Source organism: Ischnura elegans, chromosome 1 (genome assembly GCF_921293095.1).
Source record: "Ischnura elegans chromosome 1, ioIscEleg1.1, whole genome shotgun sequence".
In the NCBI taxonomy this organism is placed as follows: Eukaryota; Metazoa; Arthropoda; class Insecta; order Odonata; family Coenagrionidae; genus Ischnura; species Ischnura elegans.
The window spans coordinates 67,221,063-67,234,457 of record NC_060246.1 but is presented as its reverse complement, the minus strand read 5'-3'; the positions used below and the strand labels follow the sequence as shown (position 1 = coordinate 67,234,457).

The following is a 13,395-nucleotide window of genomic DNA, read 5'->3' as shown; positions in this document are numbered from 1 at the left end:
TTTAAATACTGCTCTATCTTCCTCCAAAATACAGAAATTTTAAGTAAAAACAATTTATGAAAACGAAGAAAAGAAAGCAGAAGGATGTATTTCCATTCTATTTTTTATAGTCATTCCTTCAGATCTAAGGTCTGTGCATCACAAGTTATCAAATCGGTTTTGCAGCGCACATGATACATAAGGCCGTTCAAACAGCTGCTGTTTTGTTGCCCGCAGATGTGGAAAATATTGTCATTAAAATATATTTCTATTTCTACATTACACTGTGCGTCTTCAAATGCTGAACGAATTTTGTGAAAATGCGGAAGTCGCATGTATAAGAAAATAGTTGGTTACAGTAAAACGCGCTAGTTACCTCTTTCGTCAGCTGTAGATAGAATTTTTAAATTATACCACACCATGAATTCCTACTTTCTATATCAGGCTAAATGGCCTAGAATTGTAGAAGAGAGTTTTGAAAAAGAATCCTCAAATTTAGCTAGAGTTTAAAAACAAACAATCACCTTTTTTAAAATGCTATTGAAGTTATTGAGGGAGATAAAATTTTGGTAATCGAAGTAGCGAATGAAGTTTAATATATCTGAATCAAAAGCGGTCAGAAAGTCAAAGCGGTCGACTAAAATCTCTATGACCTTTGACCCCCATTATGACTTTCGGAGGTCAAAATAAATTGTTGTACGGATGAATGAACTGCGTAACCGACTTTGGGACCCTTCAAAACCTATGGTTTGACACGTTGGTTGTCATGATGGCCAGACATTTAACTCTATGACCTTTGACCCCCATTGAGACCTCGGTGGTCAACAAATCAACAATACGGATCTATTAACTGAAAAATCGACTTTGGCACCCTTAAAAACATATGGTTTGAAACCTGGGTGTCACGATGGCCGGACGTTTACCTCTACGGCCTTTGACCTCCGTATTAACCTTGGAGGTCAATTAGTGAATAATACGGGTATTTGTACAATATCAATGACTTGGGTGCCCTATAAAATCCATGGATCGACACCTTTGTTGGTATGCTATTCTTTTTGCCACCCTTATGACCTTGACGGTGACCTTACTGGGTCAACGGTTGAATTTTCGTAAATTTAAGTGTTTTTTTTCGGGTTTCTTGTGTCCGAAAACCCAAGAATTGACATTATTGGTCAATGAAATTAAGACATTTTTCAATCTCGATTTTTTATATTAAAACCACATAAGGCAAATTAAAATTTTTGGTTTGGACCCACATTGCGAGGTCAAAAGGTCAAAATTGTAAAACTTTTCCTTAAACTCAACAAAACTTAGGACCTTTCCCCATAAGTGTGCCAATTTTTATGAATATTGCTCGATGCAAAGTTACTAAAATTACGGGTCAAAAATGACACACGACCGTTGGGACAGTCTTAATATTCATTTTCTAGGAATGTAACCGTTAGGTTAATCTACTAGTAATAAGGAATATTTCAAAAATAATTTTGCCTTTTTATGGACCCCTCCCTTCACCCTTTGTGAAATATCGTGGGATTTTGCTCCACGCCTTCTTTTTAATCTCACGTAGGATTTTTCAAAATGCGTATTTTCAGTGTAAATACGTTAATCTAGGCTTCATTGTACTGGGCTTATAAATAAAACGATTTGTTTAATTATTTTTATTGAAGATTACCGAGATCGCAATAAACTGGTTTTTGCGGTGAAAAAATTACGAGACACTTGCCAGGACCCCTTCTTTTTACCTAGAGGGGGTGAAAAGGTATGGTCTAGGGGGAGGAAAGCCATGGTCTAGGGGGGGAAGCCATGTTCTAGGAGGGGGGGGGCAAGCCAAGTTGAGACATTTTAGCATGGAAAAGATGAATGAAGAACATTATAACAGCGCTTTATTAGTTTATGAGATCATTTCCTTGAAAAAATAGTTTTATTTCAGTTACTTAACTTATACTAATACATATCATTTTTCGTTGGTTTGAAGAAAATTTGTTGAATACTTTCGTTCCAATTCAGTACTGATTTTGCTTAAAGAATTTTGCTATTTTTGCTTCTAGGGGGACAACTGCTCCCCCTGGCCTTCGCTGGGTACGCCCATGTTTACATATGACATTCTTAATCAATTTATTTAATACGATCGCTTCTAGCTTTATCTTGATTTATTTAGCTTTTTGCGCACAGTCAAGGCTATAAAATGCCTTAGTTCATCGTAAAAATATATTTATTAAGTGTATAATCATTTTGCGTGCCCAATATCGTCACTTTTCGGCGACTTTGCAGCGAATGAGCGTTAAAATATCTCAAGCGCGCATACGGAATATCGTCTGCAGTCCCAACCGTGACGTCACGCTCCCTCATCCCACTCACTTCCCCGCCGTGCGATGTTGGCCACAGCGTTCCGCCCGAATGGCACGTCTACTTACTTAAATGGTCTAAGGGGCGCTACCAGGCGCAATTTCGCAGGTTATCGTTGTTCGGAATCGGGTGGATATAATGCGTTAACTAAATTGGGAAGAAATGGTGGGAAGTTGCTTGTTTTTTTGTGAAAAATAATTGACATTTCTGACATCAAAGATGTTCGAAGCCCATAGTATTAATGCGGAACATAAAGATCTTATCCATGATGTTGCCTATGATTTTTATGGCCAGAGAATGGCTACTTGTTCCAGTGATCAGTTCGTTAAAGTAAGAATCGTGCATACGCCTATTTTTTCATTCGTATCTCACGAAATAATTGCTTATTATTATCTTCATATTTTAAGGTGTGGGATCAAGATGAGCAAGAGAAATGGCATTGTACGGCGAACTGGAAAGCCCATAGCGGGTCAGTTTGGAAGGTGACTTGGGCCCATCCTGAATTTGGGCAGGTTTTGGCTACATGTTCCTTTGACCGAACTGTAGCTGTTTGGGAGGAAGTAGGTGAGAATCAATTGACTCTTTGTACCATTTATCTGGGTAAATTAATTGTAGATACGTTTTTCCTAATCCTTCGGACATCACGCGGGACCCATGGTCATTGTTTGTTTTGATCGCTTTCATTTATATTTATGTAATGATTCATTTTTTAGTAAGAATTGCCTAAGTTCTATTTTTAATGTTTTGGCTACCCTCTACATTCCAAATTCGCGTAGAGGCAATAGAAAAGGATTCGGTGAAGGATATTTACCGGCTTTTAAAATAATTTGTCATAGTTGGTGATGCTGGTGGCACCCCGGCTGATCGCACTGTAGGGCGACATTGGGTACGACGGGCAAACCTGGTGGATTCAAGAACCTCTGTTACGGACGTAAGATTTGGCCCTAGATGGTTGGGTCTTTTGTTAGCTGCCTGCTCGGCTGATGGAGCCCTAAGAATTTATGAGGCCCCGGATGCGATGAATTTGTCACAGTGGACTCTGCAGCACGAAGTATCTGCTGGAAAACTTTCTTTGTCATGTCTTTCATGGAATCCCTCATTTTCAAGGTATTTTTTTTTGTCTATGGTGTAGTGTTTATGTATTCTTTCTCCGTAGTGCTATGAGCACAAATTAAGAATAACTGCTTATGTAGCTTAGAGGCGATGACCCATTTTTTGAAAAATTGCCTCGATTACAGTCGCAGAAACAAAAAATTTAAAAGCGAATTACAGATGTCTTGCATTTGAAATTTTTTGCCTACCTGATTTATCTTTTTTTCTGCTACTTAAATTTTCAAAATTTAGTATCTGTTCATTTATGTTTATTCCAATCAAGCAATTTTAATAATAATGTTTATTGTGGAGTTTTAGCCATTGACGGAATAATTGAATGTACATTATGAAATATAATACTACGCACTAGATCATCACACACTGATGGAAAATAAGTAGATAAAAATACACAATGACAGCATTAATCAAAGATACAATAGTATTTAGTAAAATAATACGTGCAGCATATGTCAAAAGTTGAAAATAACGATATGCTGGTGTATATATTATCCAGGGTAAGCTATACCAATAACAGGGATAGAAAATTATGAAAACATAAAGAGATTAGAGTAACACTCTTGGGTATTTACACAATGGGGATGGAATCTGAATGATAACAATTTTTCCAAGCATTTTTTTCTGGAGGTAACAGCTGAGAACAGATGGTTCCAATAAATTTTATGTGTGATGTAATATGAGAAGGGGTACATTGTAAATCAAGTTTCTGCATCAAAATTTCAAATGGGGAACATAGTCTTCTATCATAGTATCATGTATCATTATTACAAGCTGGCCGCAGACTCTCTGTATATCTATAGTCTGTATACCATAGAATGGTGCACGGGCCCGCCAGCTACCTAAGCCGGTCCGCGAGTGCCGGGGGAGGAAAGGACCAGCCATATAAACTATGGGACCGACTCAGGTACCCGGCGGGCCCGTGCGCCACCCTACGGTAAACAGACTATAATGTTTTCCGGGTTTGTTTGTATGGAGAATCAGAAGTGGGAAATCAGAAGTCTTATTGTCGACAGCTTTCGGGAGCAGCTGTGATTGCACTTCATCGCATGAGCTTTCGTGGCCATTACAGGTTGCATCATCAGGTGATGAATGAAAGGCGTTTCATCGCCTGATGATGCGACCTGTAATGCCTGGAAAAGCTTGCGTGACACAGCACAATATGCAGCTGCTCCCAAAAGCCGTCAACATCAATGAATGTCGCTGAGAAAGCCTACATTCCAATGTCTTATGTTGACTCAGAAGAAGTGTGGCTTCCATTGAAAAAATGGCTTTCAGTATGTCATTAAGATGAAGATGGATGTTTTTTTGGTGGGACTTGTAAACCAGAATTCAAAACTGCTGTTTGTTCATGTTCTTCGGGCCATCTCTAAGGAACTTGCGTAAACTTCTTCATTACAAAAATCTGCCTTGATTTGGGTTCAATTCTGGGATTATGAGCCCTCACTAACTCTGATGGAATCTAAACACCTTGTCTGCTGTCTCTATTGTAAATCTTTATGAATGGATGGAGGAGTGAAGGAGGGAAGTCAAGAATGTAAGCCCTAATTCAGTCTAAGCATTGAGGCTCCTCGGAGGATTTGACTGGGACACTTTCATCTATTGTTTTACTCTTGGTTTTGTAACAACCTTAATCCTGTGTGTGCCTGTTTTGCATTATTCATCCAGAGTTTTAAAGCCTTTGCCCCATTCATTCTCCCAGTTAATGGAAAATTAGGATATATACATTTGCTTGGAAATGATGTGTTAGTGCATGAATGCAATGTTGTAAATAAAAATTCTCTTTATGTTCTCTGTAGTTTAACTAATTTGAATAAATAAAAGCCTACTGTGCAAATAATAGCATATAATTTGTTCATTTAAAAGAGCAGTACTTCATTGCAAATAAAATGAATGATTAGTTACCTAGGGGTAATGATCACTCATTTGACGAATAAATAGATTACAAGTTTATCTACTATTCCATTGAAAGTAACGTTTATTAGTGAAAATAACCTTGATAACTAATAGAATTTTCTTTATAGGCTTCATCCCCCTATGCTTGCTGTTGGCATTGATGATGCCAGTACATCGTCAGGTGCTAAAGTTCTTATATTTGAATATGGTGAAGGCAGCAGGCGTTGGACTAGGACAGAGGCATTGGGATCTGTTCAAGATGCAGTCCATGATGTGGCCTTTGCTCCTAATCCAGGGAGATCTCGACATCTGTTAGCAATTGCAACCAGGGATGTGAGAATAGTATCATTAAGGCCTTTACAGTAAGTTGAAGAGAAGTGCTTACTTAATTTTGTTAAAAATTAGCTTGGCTATGTGATATTAGCTTGAGTTTTCATTGCTTTGTGAGGTGAGAGAATTTTAGAATACCACCATATAAGGTGCCATGATGTATCATATATACAGTAAACTCTTGATTTTACGAAGTCAGAGGGACCGGAAAATTGGCACTTCGTAAAATCGAGTTTCGTAAATTCAAACCTTTTTCATAAGTCACGAAAAAAATGTTCGCTTTTGTTTCTTCCGCCGTTTTTTGTCTTTAGTGGTCTTATTTAAATGTTTTCGGTGGTTATTCTCGGTATAATTCATAGAAAAGGCTTTTTGCTATCGATTTATGATGTGAAAAATCATTAAATAATTATACCACCATAAAATTCCCATTTCTTGTTCATACTTCAACATCAACGATCGCTAAAGAAATTCCCGACCAGTTTAGAAAACGTAATCAAATAATGAATTGCAATGTTTATTATAAGAATTAACAGTAATAAATTTGTGGTTAGGAGCCAATAGCTACTATTAAGTATGCAAAAGATAGATATTTGTTTCTGACACCCACGGAATTTTAGCGGCAGCCGGCCTAACCGCCATTTATGTCGCCCTCTATCGCTCAGTGACGAGAAAAAAAGAAAAACAAGGGTCTCAGCCCGTTTCCAAAATAACCTTCGTAAGTTAATATTTCGAGTTACTTTGTATTTTCAGCAGAATGTGCTCTATTTTCACTGAGATTCAATTACGATCATAAATAACGTAGGATGTGATTATCTTCTGGCGAATATTTGAAATAAATTCTGTTTGAGTTCTCCGTCCGACTACTGTGTTCCATCATCTTCGCAGACGTTGCCATAAAAGACTTAATTCTTCATCAGGACTGTATTCTTCATACCGGGGTGAGGTGACCTGTTCATATAGTATGTTTCTCTCCTTTTATGCCGACAGGAGCAAGGTTCCAACCGGAAAACGACAGGAGAAACATCTTACAGTATCGGAGAAATATAGATAGAAACGTTATTATCCACATTGATTGTTTTCCTACAAGAGACGTTTTATCATTTCTCAACGTGGTTAAGTATTGGTTCGCTAGCGTGAATTCCCAAAAAATGACACGCAAAAACCTGTACCGTCACCTCATTTAGTTTTCGTGTTCCTTTCTCCGCCGTATTGAAAGTTAGGCAAAGGATCATTGACATAGAGAAAAGATTTTCTTAGTTTTAGCACTAAAAAATAGTCGCGCCATAATCGTAAATAAATATAGTGTGGAAAGAGCAAAGAAATTAATTTCAATTGAAAAGTCAGCTGAGAAGAAGAGAGACAATTATAAGCGCGGCACCATTTTCCCGATAGTGGAAGATACTTCTTCCGCCTCTCTCCGGTTAATAACTTCCCCCCGTTGCAGGTAAAGATGAACCATGCCTTTCTCCACAATCGGGGAACGTTCCCAGTGGGTGGGGTGAATAAGAGTGGGATGGGGATTGCCTGAGGAAAGAAGTGTGGTCAGCACAAGGACAGGTGAAGGGGGCAGGACAAAGAAGGGTGGGGAAATGGCCTTCAGCTCTGCCTCAGTCTACTTTTGGGGGCCGTATTTTTTTGCGACGCACACAAGCTCAGTCTCCTTAGGGAGGGAGTGAATGGGAAATGCTGGGGAAGGAGGGGTTTGGGATGCGTAAGGTGGGTGTCAGCAAGATCAGCCAAAGGCGGCGGGAGGGAAGGGACGGCTTTGGAAAGACAGAACCCCAGCATGGGAGAACAGGGAAGCGCGTGAGAAGGAAGTTCATGGTTAGACTTGGAAGTGCGTCTTCATTACGAGAAGCCTGAAATATAAATTGGCGGTAAATAGAGCCCAGTACATAGTTAAGATATTTAAGTTGTTCATTCACAAAGGCCAATATATACACGAAAAGATATTATGGCGCGGATTGCATGTATCAACGTCCATTTCGAGATTTTATTAATTTCTGTTCCCATTTATAAAAGTAGCAAATAGATTTGAAAGAATGATAATCATGAATAAAAATATCTAAATCGATATCCAAACGCACATGAGCAAAATAGATGAATGTATACATACCGATCCATCGCAAGTAATACCGCTCAAGCTTCTTCCGGTATAGGACTTTAAAATCCTGGATAATGCCTTGGTCCAAGGGCTGGGACTTGCTAGTCGAGTTCGGGGGTAAAAAGAGGACTCGAACATTAGCCAATTTTAAATCTTCCACGTATTTATGAACGGTGGCATTATCCATTATTAAAACAATTTTGCTGTTCTCTCCAGCAATTTTTCTCTGTAGACGTATAACCGTTTGCTGGAAAATTTCTCGGGTCATCCAGCTGTTTTTATTTGCATGGTAAAAAACGGGGAGGGCTTCCAATTTTACATGTTTTAAGCACCGTGGCCTTTCAAATTTCCCAATGACATCGGGCTTATTTTGTCCGTGCCCGTTTGGTTGACGCACAGCCCCACAGTAACACGCACTTTACTCTTTTCCCCCCCATGGCACCTTTGCCCTTTGAAACCCAGGGTTGCGTCAGGTAATGCATTAAAAATAGCCCAGTTTCAGGGGCCAGCGAGGGTGAGCTCGTCGAGGAAAGGGTCCCGGATTAGGGACCCTTCGAAGTGCTTCGGCGAAAAGTAGTCAAGTAGTCTTCGTTGTACGTTCACAGCAGTGCAAAGGGTTAATTAGGGGTGTTCGAAATACTCCGCGCGACTTTCCTGACATGTTAAACTACGAATTATTGTCGATGCTATGTTTACGAACAGGCACGTAAATAGGGGCATAATGTCAGCCGCGATATTTTAACTGAACTCCTACTCCCCCTAAATTCCTACAGTGAGGTTTTTGGCGACCCATTTCTCTCCAAAGTTGCATTATCATTTACGATTTCGCACTTTTGATGGACCACAGTTGGAAGCGCTGATTTTTTAGCTACTTACGCCGGCGTAACTAGTTTTGTTGACAAATTTTTCGCCGTAGTTCGTATAAACGAATGCCATTTGCTCCTAGGGACCGAGCCGAGGTTCGTAAATTCAAAAAATTTCGTATAATCGAAACTTCGTATAATCGAATAGCGCCATGTATTTAGCATAGGCTTTTCACCGGGACCGCAATATCACTTCGTATAATCGAAAACTTCGTAAAATCCTGCTTCGTAAAATCAAGAGTTTACTGTATTTCTATTTATATTTGAGCAAGTATCAGGTGCACACGGGAATGACAAGACAAAAGGATGTCTTCATATTTTTAGTAGCCTGTGTGATAATTGGATATGAAAACTATGAATTATGTATGTAGTACCCCAATGTTATGAACATGGTTGTAACTAATATTTGAATTTTAAACAACTATTCAAGTTTCTTATCTTTACTTAGAGAAACTGATATTTTGATGGGTGATGCTAACATGTATATAGACAAGAAATTGTATATTAAAGATAAACCTTTAAAATTTGTGTATTTAAAATAAACATTGTGAAAAGAAGGTTTATTTACAAATGAATCGATTTTGTCTTTATAGAATTTCTCATGGATTGATGAAAATATTTCTGAGTGTGTGAAACCTAGAACGCAATAAACAAAAGTACATCGTGAAACAGAGGAAGCTACATTTTCAAAAATTGTTATAATCATAGACAATAATTTAAAGAATTGGTTATAAAGGAACATTCATTTGAAAATCCTTCATGCAAAAAAAAAAATGATTCAGCGTTAATTTGGTAAAAAATGATGCTGGTTAATTTTTAATTTTTCATGTCTTGGTCTTATAATTGGAATTAAGAATAGTTTTAGGAAATATATATTAGGATATAGGAAATAGAATTAGGAAAAGGAAGAACAGTTGAATGGAAAGAATCACTGCTAGGTTAATTGAGCAAGTGATTTTTTTGGGCATAAAAGTTATAGTGTTATAATTGATGGATGAATGAGACGAGGCATTTGCATGCTGTCAGGGAAACTGCAGGTTCCACATAGTGCCTATGGTGGTAAAAAAATTTTTTGCAGAAGTGAGAAACTTATTAGCTGCATAAAAGTTTTTTTCCCCAGTGTTTTTACATAGACCTGCAAGCTGGTTACTTACGTTAGAATATGCATTAGATCCAGATAATCATAAGGAAAGTGGGATCTTTGAGAAGTCTTTGTAGCAAAAACAGGCATGATTCATTGAACATTAGTTAGTGGGAATATTAATCTGTGGTGAGTAGTAGCTGAATTTTGGTTGGATACTACAGTAATGGATGCATAGTGGTAATGGATTGCTGTACGTGATAAGTTGAAAAGGGGATTAAATGCTAGATATCACCAACCAAATTTTCCTGTGGAGGTATTCAAAGCATAAGCTTTAAAGAAACTCACCAACCAAGTAATGTTTCAATCTCAGTCTTGAATTAATCATCTCAGTGAGCTAATTCTTTGAAGCTGGCTCAATTTCATTTCAAGTGTATGAGAGTCTCTATGTATTCCCCTGCAGACCTACAAATAAATGGAATTGATAAGTAGACTCCTGATGAAATGAAGGGTTCTTTTTTTGAAAGGCCATGTGGACATATATGAATCTCCCAGAATTTGATGAACTGAATGGTTGAGGTGGTTTACATTGTATTATTCCATTTTAAGTTTTTATTTTCATTATTCCCCAAATCTACTCAGCATTAAGAGGCAAACCATTATTTTGCACTTTTCATTTTTGAGAGCTCAATTTTGTCTACTAATTTTACTAATTTTTACTGGAAAGTAAACTGTATGGATGTTATCTCCAACAAATGCTGTGGTAGGAAGAAAACTTTCATAGAAATAATATTTCTTCTCGAATCATGGGAGGTAAAGACTTCTTCTAAAGACTTCAAGAAGGTAAAAATGTCTTCAAAAATTGATAGAACATGTTTATCTTGATCAATTTGTAACGTTTTAATTAATTCCTCTTTGTTTCACGTCACTTACAAATATTTTATTGCACTTTAAATGATACAAACTCGGGAGCAAGGGAACACCCGTCCGCCATAACTATCACAATCCGACTCCCCCTTTTTCTTTTTGCGTCCCTCACTACCATTATTGCCTCCCATTATTGCTTCCTCACTACTATTGTTAATTTTTCATTTAAATAAACAACATGGCAGCTTGTTTACATTAGCCCCATTGGAAAAGAAAATGGAATGACATGTAATTTTCTTTTTCAAAGCCTTCAAAAACAGAGTATTATGGGTTATGGACGTGGCCCCATAACGCCTTCAGTTCTGAACTTCCCTTTAAATTAATAGTAATTAATTTTTTTTTTTTTACAATGGGAACACATGTCATATCACATTAGCAGAATATGCCTCGTTGACCATTTGATCGGCTTTGACATGAATAATGTACCAGATTGCTAATAATATTTAGGAAAATAATGAACACTTGAAACCATAACTTTTAAAACACTTTCATACCTCTTCTATTGCTGCTGAAAGCCAGAGCACTTCACTCCCCCTTTCCATCACATAAACACAGTTCACTCCACTTCACACACTGGCATTTTATTATTCTATTTGTCACACTTATTTTACTTATCACTCCCCTTCTCTGTTCACTTTACTCATTCATTCATCATTGTCATCATTCATTCCAAGCATATAAATATTAACTATGTACTTAATAAATAACCAACAAAACACTTTTGTAATCATCCATATCAACTTATAACACATGTATTTACCCTCATTTTTATGTGGTCATATCACCCTTCCACCATCTCTCCCAGGTGTAATTTCTTTCGCCACTTATCTAATTGCCCTATTTTAAATTTTACTCTCTTCCTTTTGTCTTTCTTCCTTCTTCTCTCCACCCGATTTTCGTCCTTTCTTACATTATTTTCACGTATCCTAAATATATCATTCGCGATCTTCTCAGAGTCACTTTCTCCTACTGATCTAAGCCATTTATCCCATAATCGCTCCGATTTCTTCCCAAAATGAGCCTCCACTGTCGTGAACTTGGTTATGTGATTGTTTCCTTTAATTTTTCGTTTAAATAAACAACATGGCAGCTTGTTTACAATTGATATCTTCATGATTTTTATTGGTAATTAACAAGTTTGCTCAAAGTTAATGAATTTATTGTAAACTTAATGGAAAATATAATTACAAGCTATGGAATCATGGAAAATGTAGTGAAAAAAATAAGCCTCACATTTGCAAAGCCTCTTTTCGGTACCTTGAGTTTTGCTGTATCAAAGTTCTACTATAATTGATAACCAGCTGCTAATAGAATAAGCTCAAAGGGGTGTCAAGTTCTAGATTGAGTCCAGTGGTGTATTGAAGGAATTTACTCCAGAAATTATGGAATACAGCTTTTGACATACTAGATGTAATAATGTATGTATGTCTTATAGGCTAAATGTTTTACTATAATGCATGATATAAAAAACGCAGAAAGCACTTTCCAGGTAATTATTGATAAATGTTTAAAAAAAGTTCTTTTTGATTGAGTTCTTTTCTTATGATGACAACAAACTACTTTCATTATGGGTATCTATACATAAGGTGAGCACCAATGGTTTTTTTTTAAGTAAATCATATGGTTTACAAGAATCAATTTCTGCCTTAATGTTATCAGTAACTTCTAGGAATAACTTTTTTAATTATTTTCAATGTAATTAATACTGAGCACATGCTGTTTTCTGCCACTATTTTGAAGAAAATGGATGATACATATTCAGCCCTAATGAATAACATAAAGATTTCTCTGATCTGCCCGGTAACTTAGTGAAGGGTAAAGTATATTCCACTTATTTCAGTATAATATGTATATTTCATTAGTGAGGTTTTTGAGTTGGAGAAATGTTCAGGGCGTAGAGAGTTGAAGGCCCTTTGGATCTGTGACCAAGGAAGATGTTTTCCGTGAACGTATACCAGTGCAAAGTGGCTAATGAATGTGTTTGGCTTTTTCTCTCAGGGACAATCTGACTGCTGGTTTACCTGCAACAGGAGGAACTCTCAGTCTTGGAGTTGTTCCCTCGCGCTTTGAGGTCCAGGTGATTGCTCAATTTGATGATCACTCCAGTACTGTGTGGAGAGTGTGCTGGAATGTTACAGGGACAATATTGGCATCATCTGGGGACGATGGCTGTGTTAGACTGTGGAAAGGTGTGTTTGCAAGGGTGATGATTCAAAGATTTCGTCAGAGAATCAACCAATCCCTGGCATATTTTTGATTGTTGTTTTGAACATTTTTTTTATTTGTACCAACATGCTCGCATTATTACTTGGGTGTTAGTAGCATTTTTTTTTTTTTTTTTCAAAGTTGAACTGTCCAAAGTTGGGAGGAGAACTACATTCAGAATAGTATGGTAATTTTTTGATACCTACTTTTTAGTGGCCTGAGTGCAGTGGAATGCCTGTTGTCCAATTTTAATTGGGGTTGTGTTATCATTTTTTTTGTTGAAGTTAAAAGTTAAAGCTAGGAAATAAATAATTGCTGCATTAACACTAGGAGGACGGGAGTTTCGCGCTACCTAGAAGGACGGCTAGGGGTCATTTGACCCCTAAAATGTATTTTGGAATAAAACGCCTAATTTTCAACCAATATTCAGTTTAATCGTATTAATTGTTGAATCAGTTCATTAAAAACACTATTTAACATTATTAAATATTATTTCCATCGTCAAAAGTTAATAACAATTATTTTATGGAATAATGAATTAAACCGTGTGTAGTAGT

The 13,395-nt window shown here is 37.1% G+C and overlaps 1 protein-coding gene across 1 annotated transcript in view; it reads left to right on the top strand.

The window, feature by feature from the left end:
- The first annotated feature begins 2,413 nt into the window (after nucleotides 1-2,413).
- The window catches only part of LOC124162591 (nucleoporin SEH1), a 28,698-nt gene continuing 17,716 nt past the window's right edge, over nucleotides 2,414-13,395 (top strand). Inside the window, exons 1-5 of the mRNA XM_046539177.1 lie at nucleotides 2,414-2,655; nucleotides 2,733-2,889; nucleotides 3,162-3,432; nucleotides 5,457-5,690; nucleotides 12,632-12,822. Of these exons, the coding sequence (XP_046395133.1) occupies nucleotides 2,545-2,655; nucleotides 2,733-2,889; nucleotides 3,162-3,432; nucleotides 5,457-5,690; nucleotides 12,632-12,822 (964 nt within the window). The 5' untranslated portion in view covers nucleotides 2,414-2,544. The remainder of the gene's footprint in view (nucleotides 2,656-2,732; nucleotides 2,890-3,161; nucleotides 3,433-5,456; nucleotides 5,691-12,631; nucleotides 12,823-13,395) is intronic.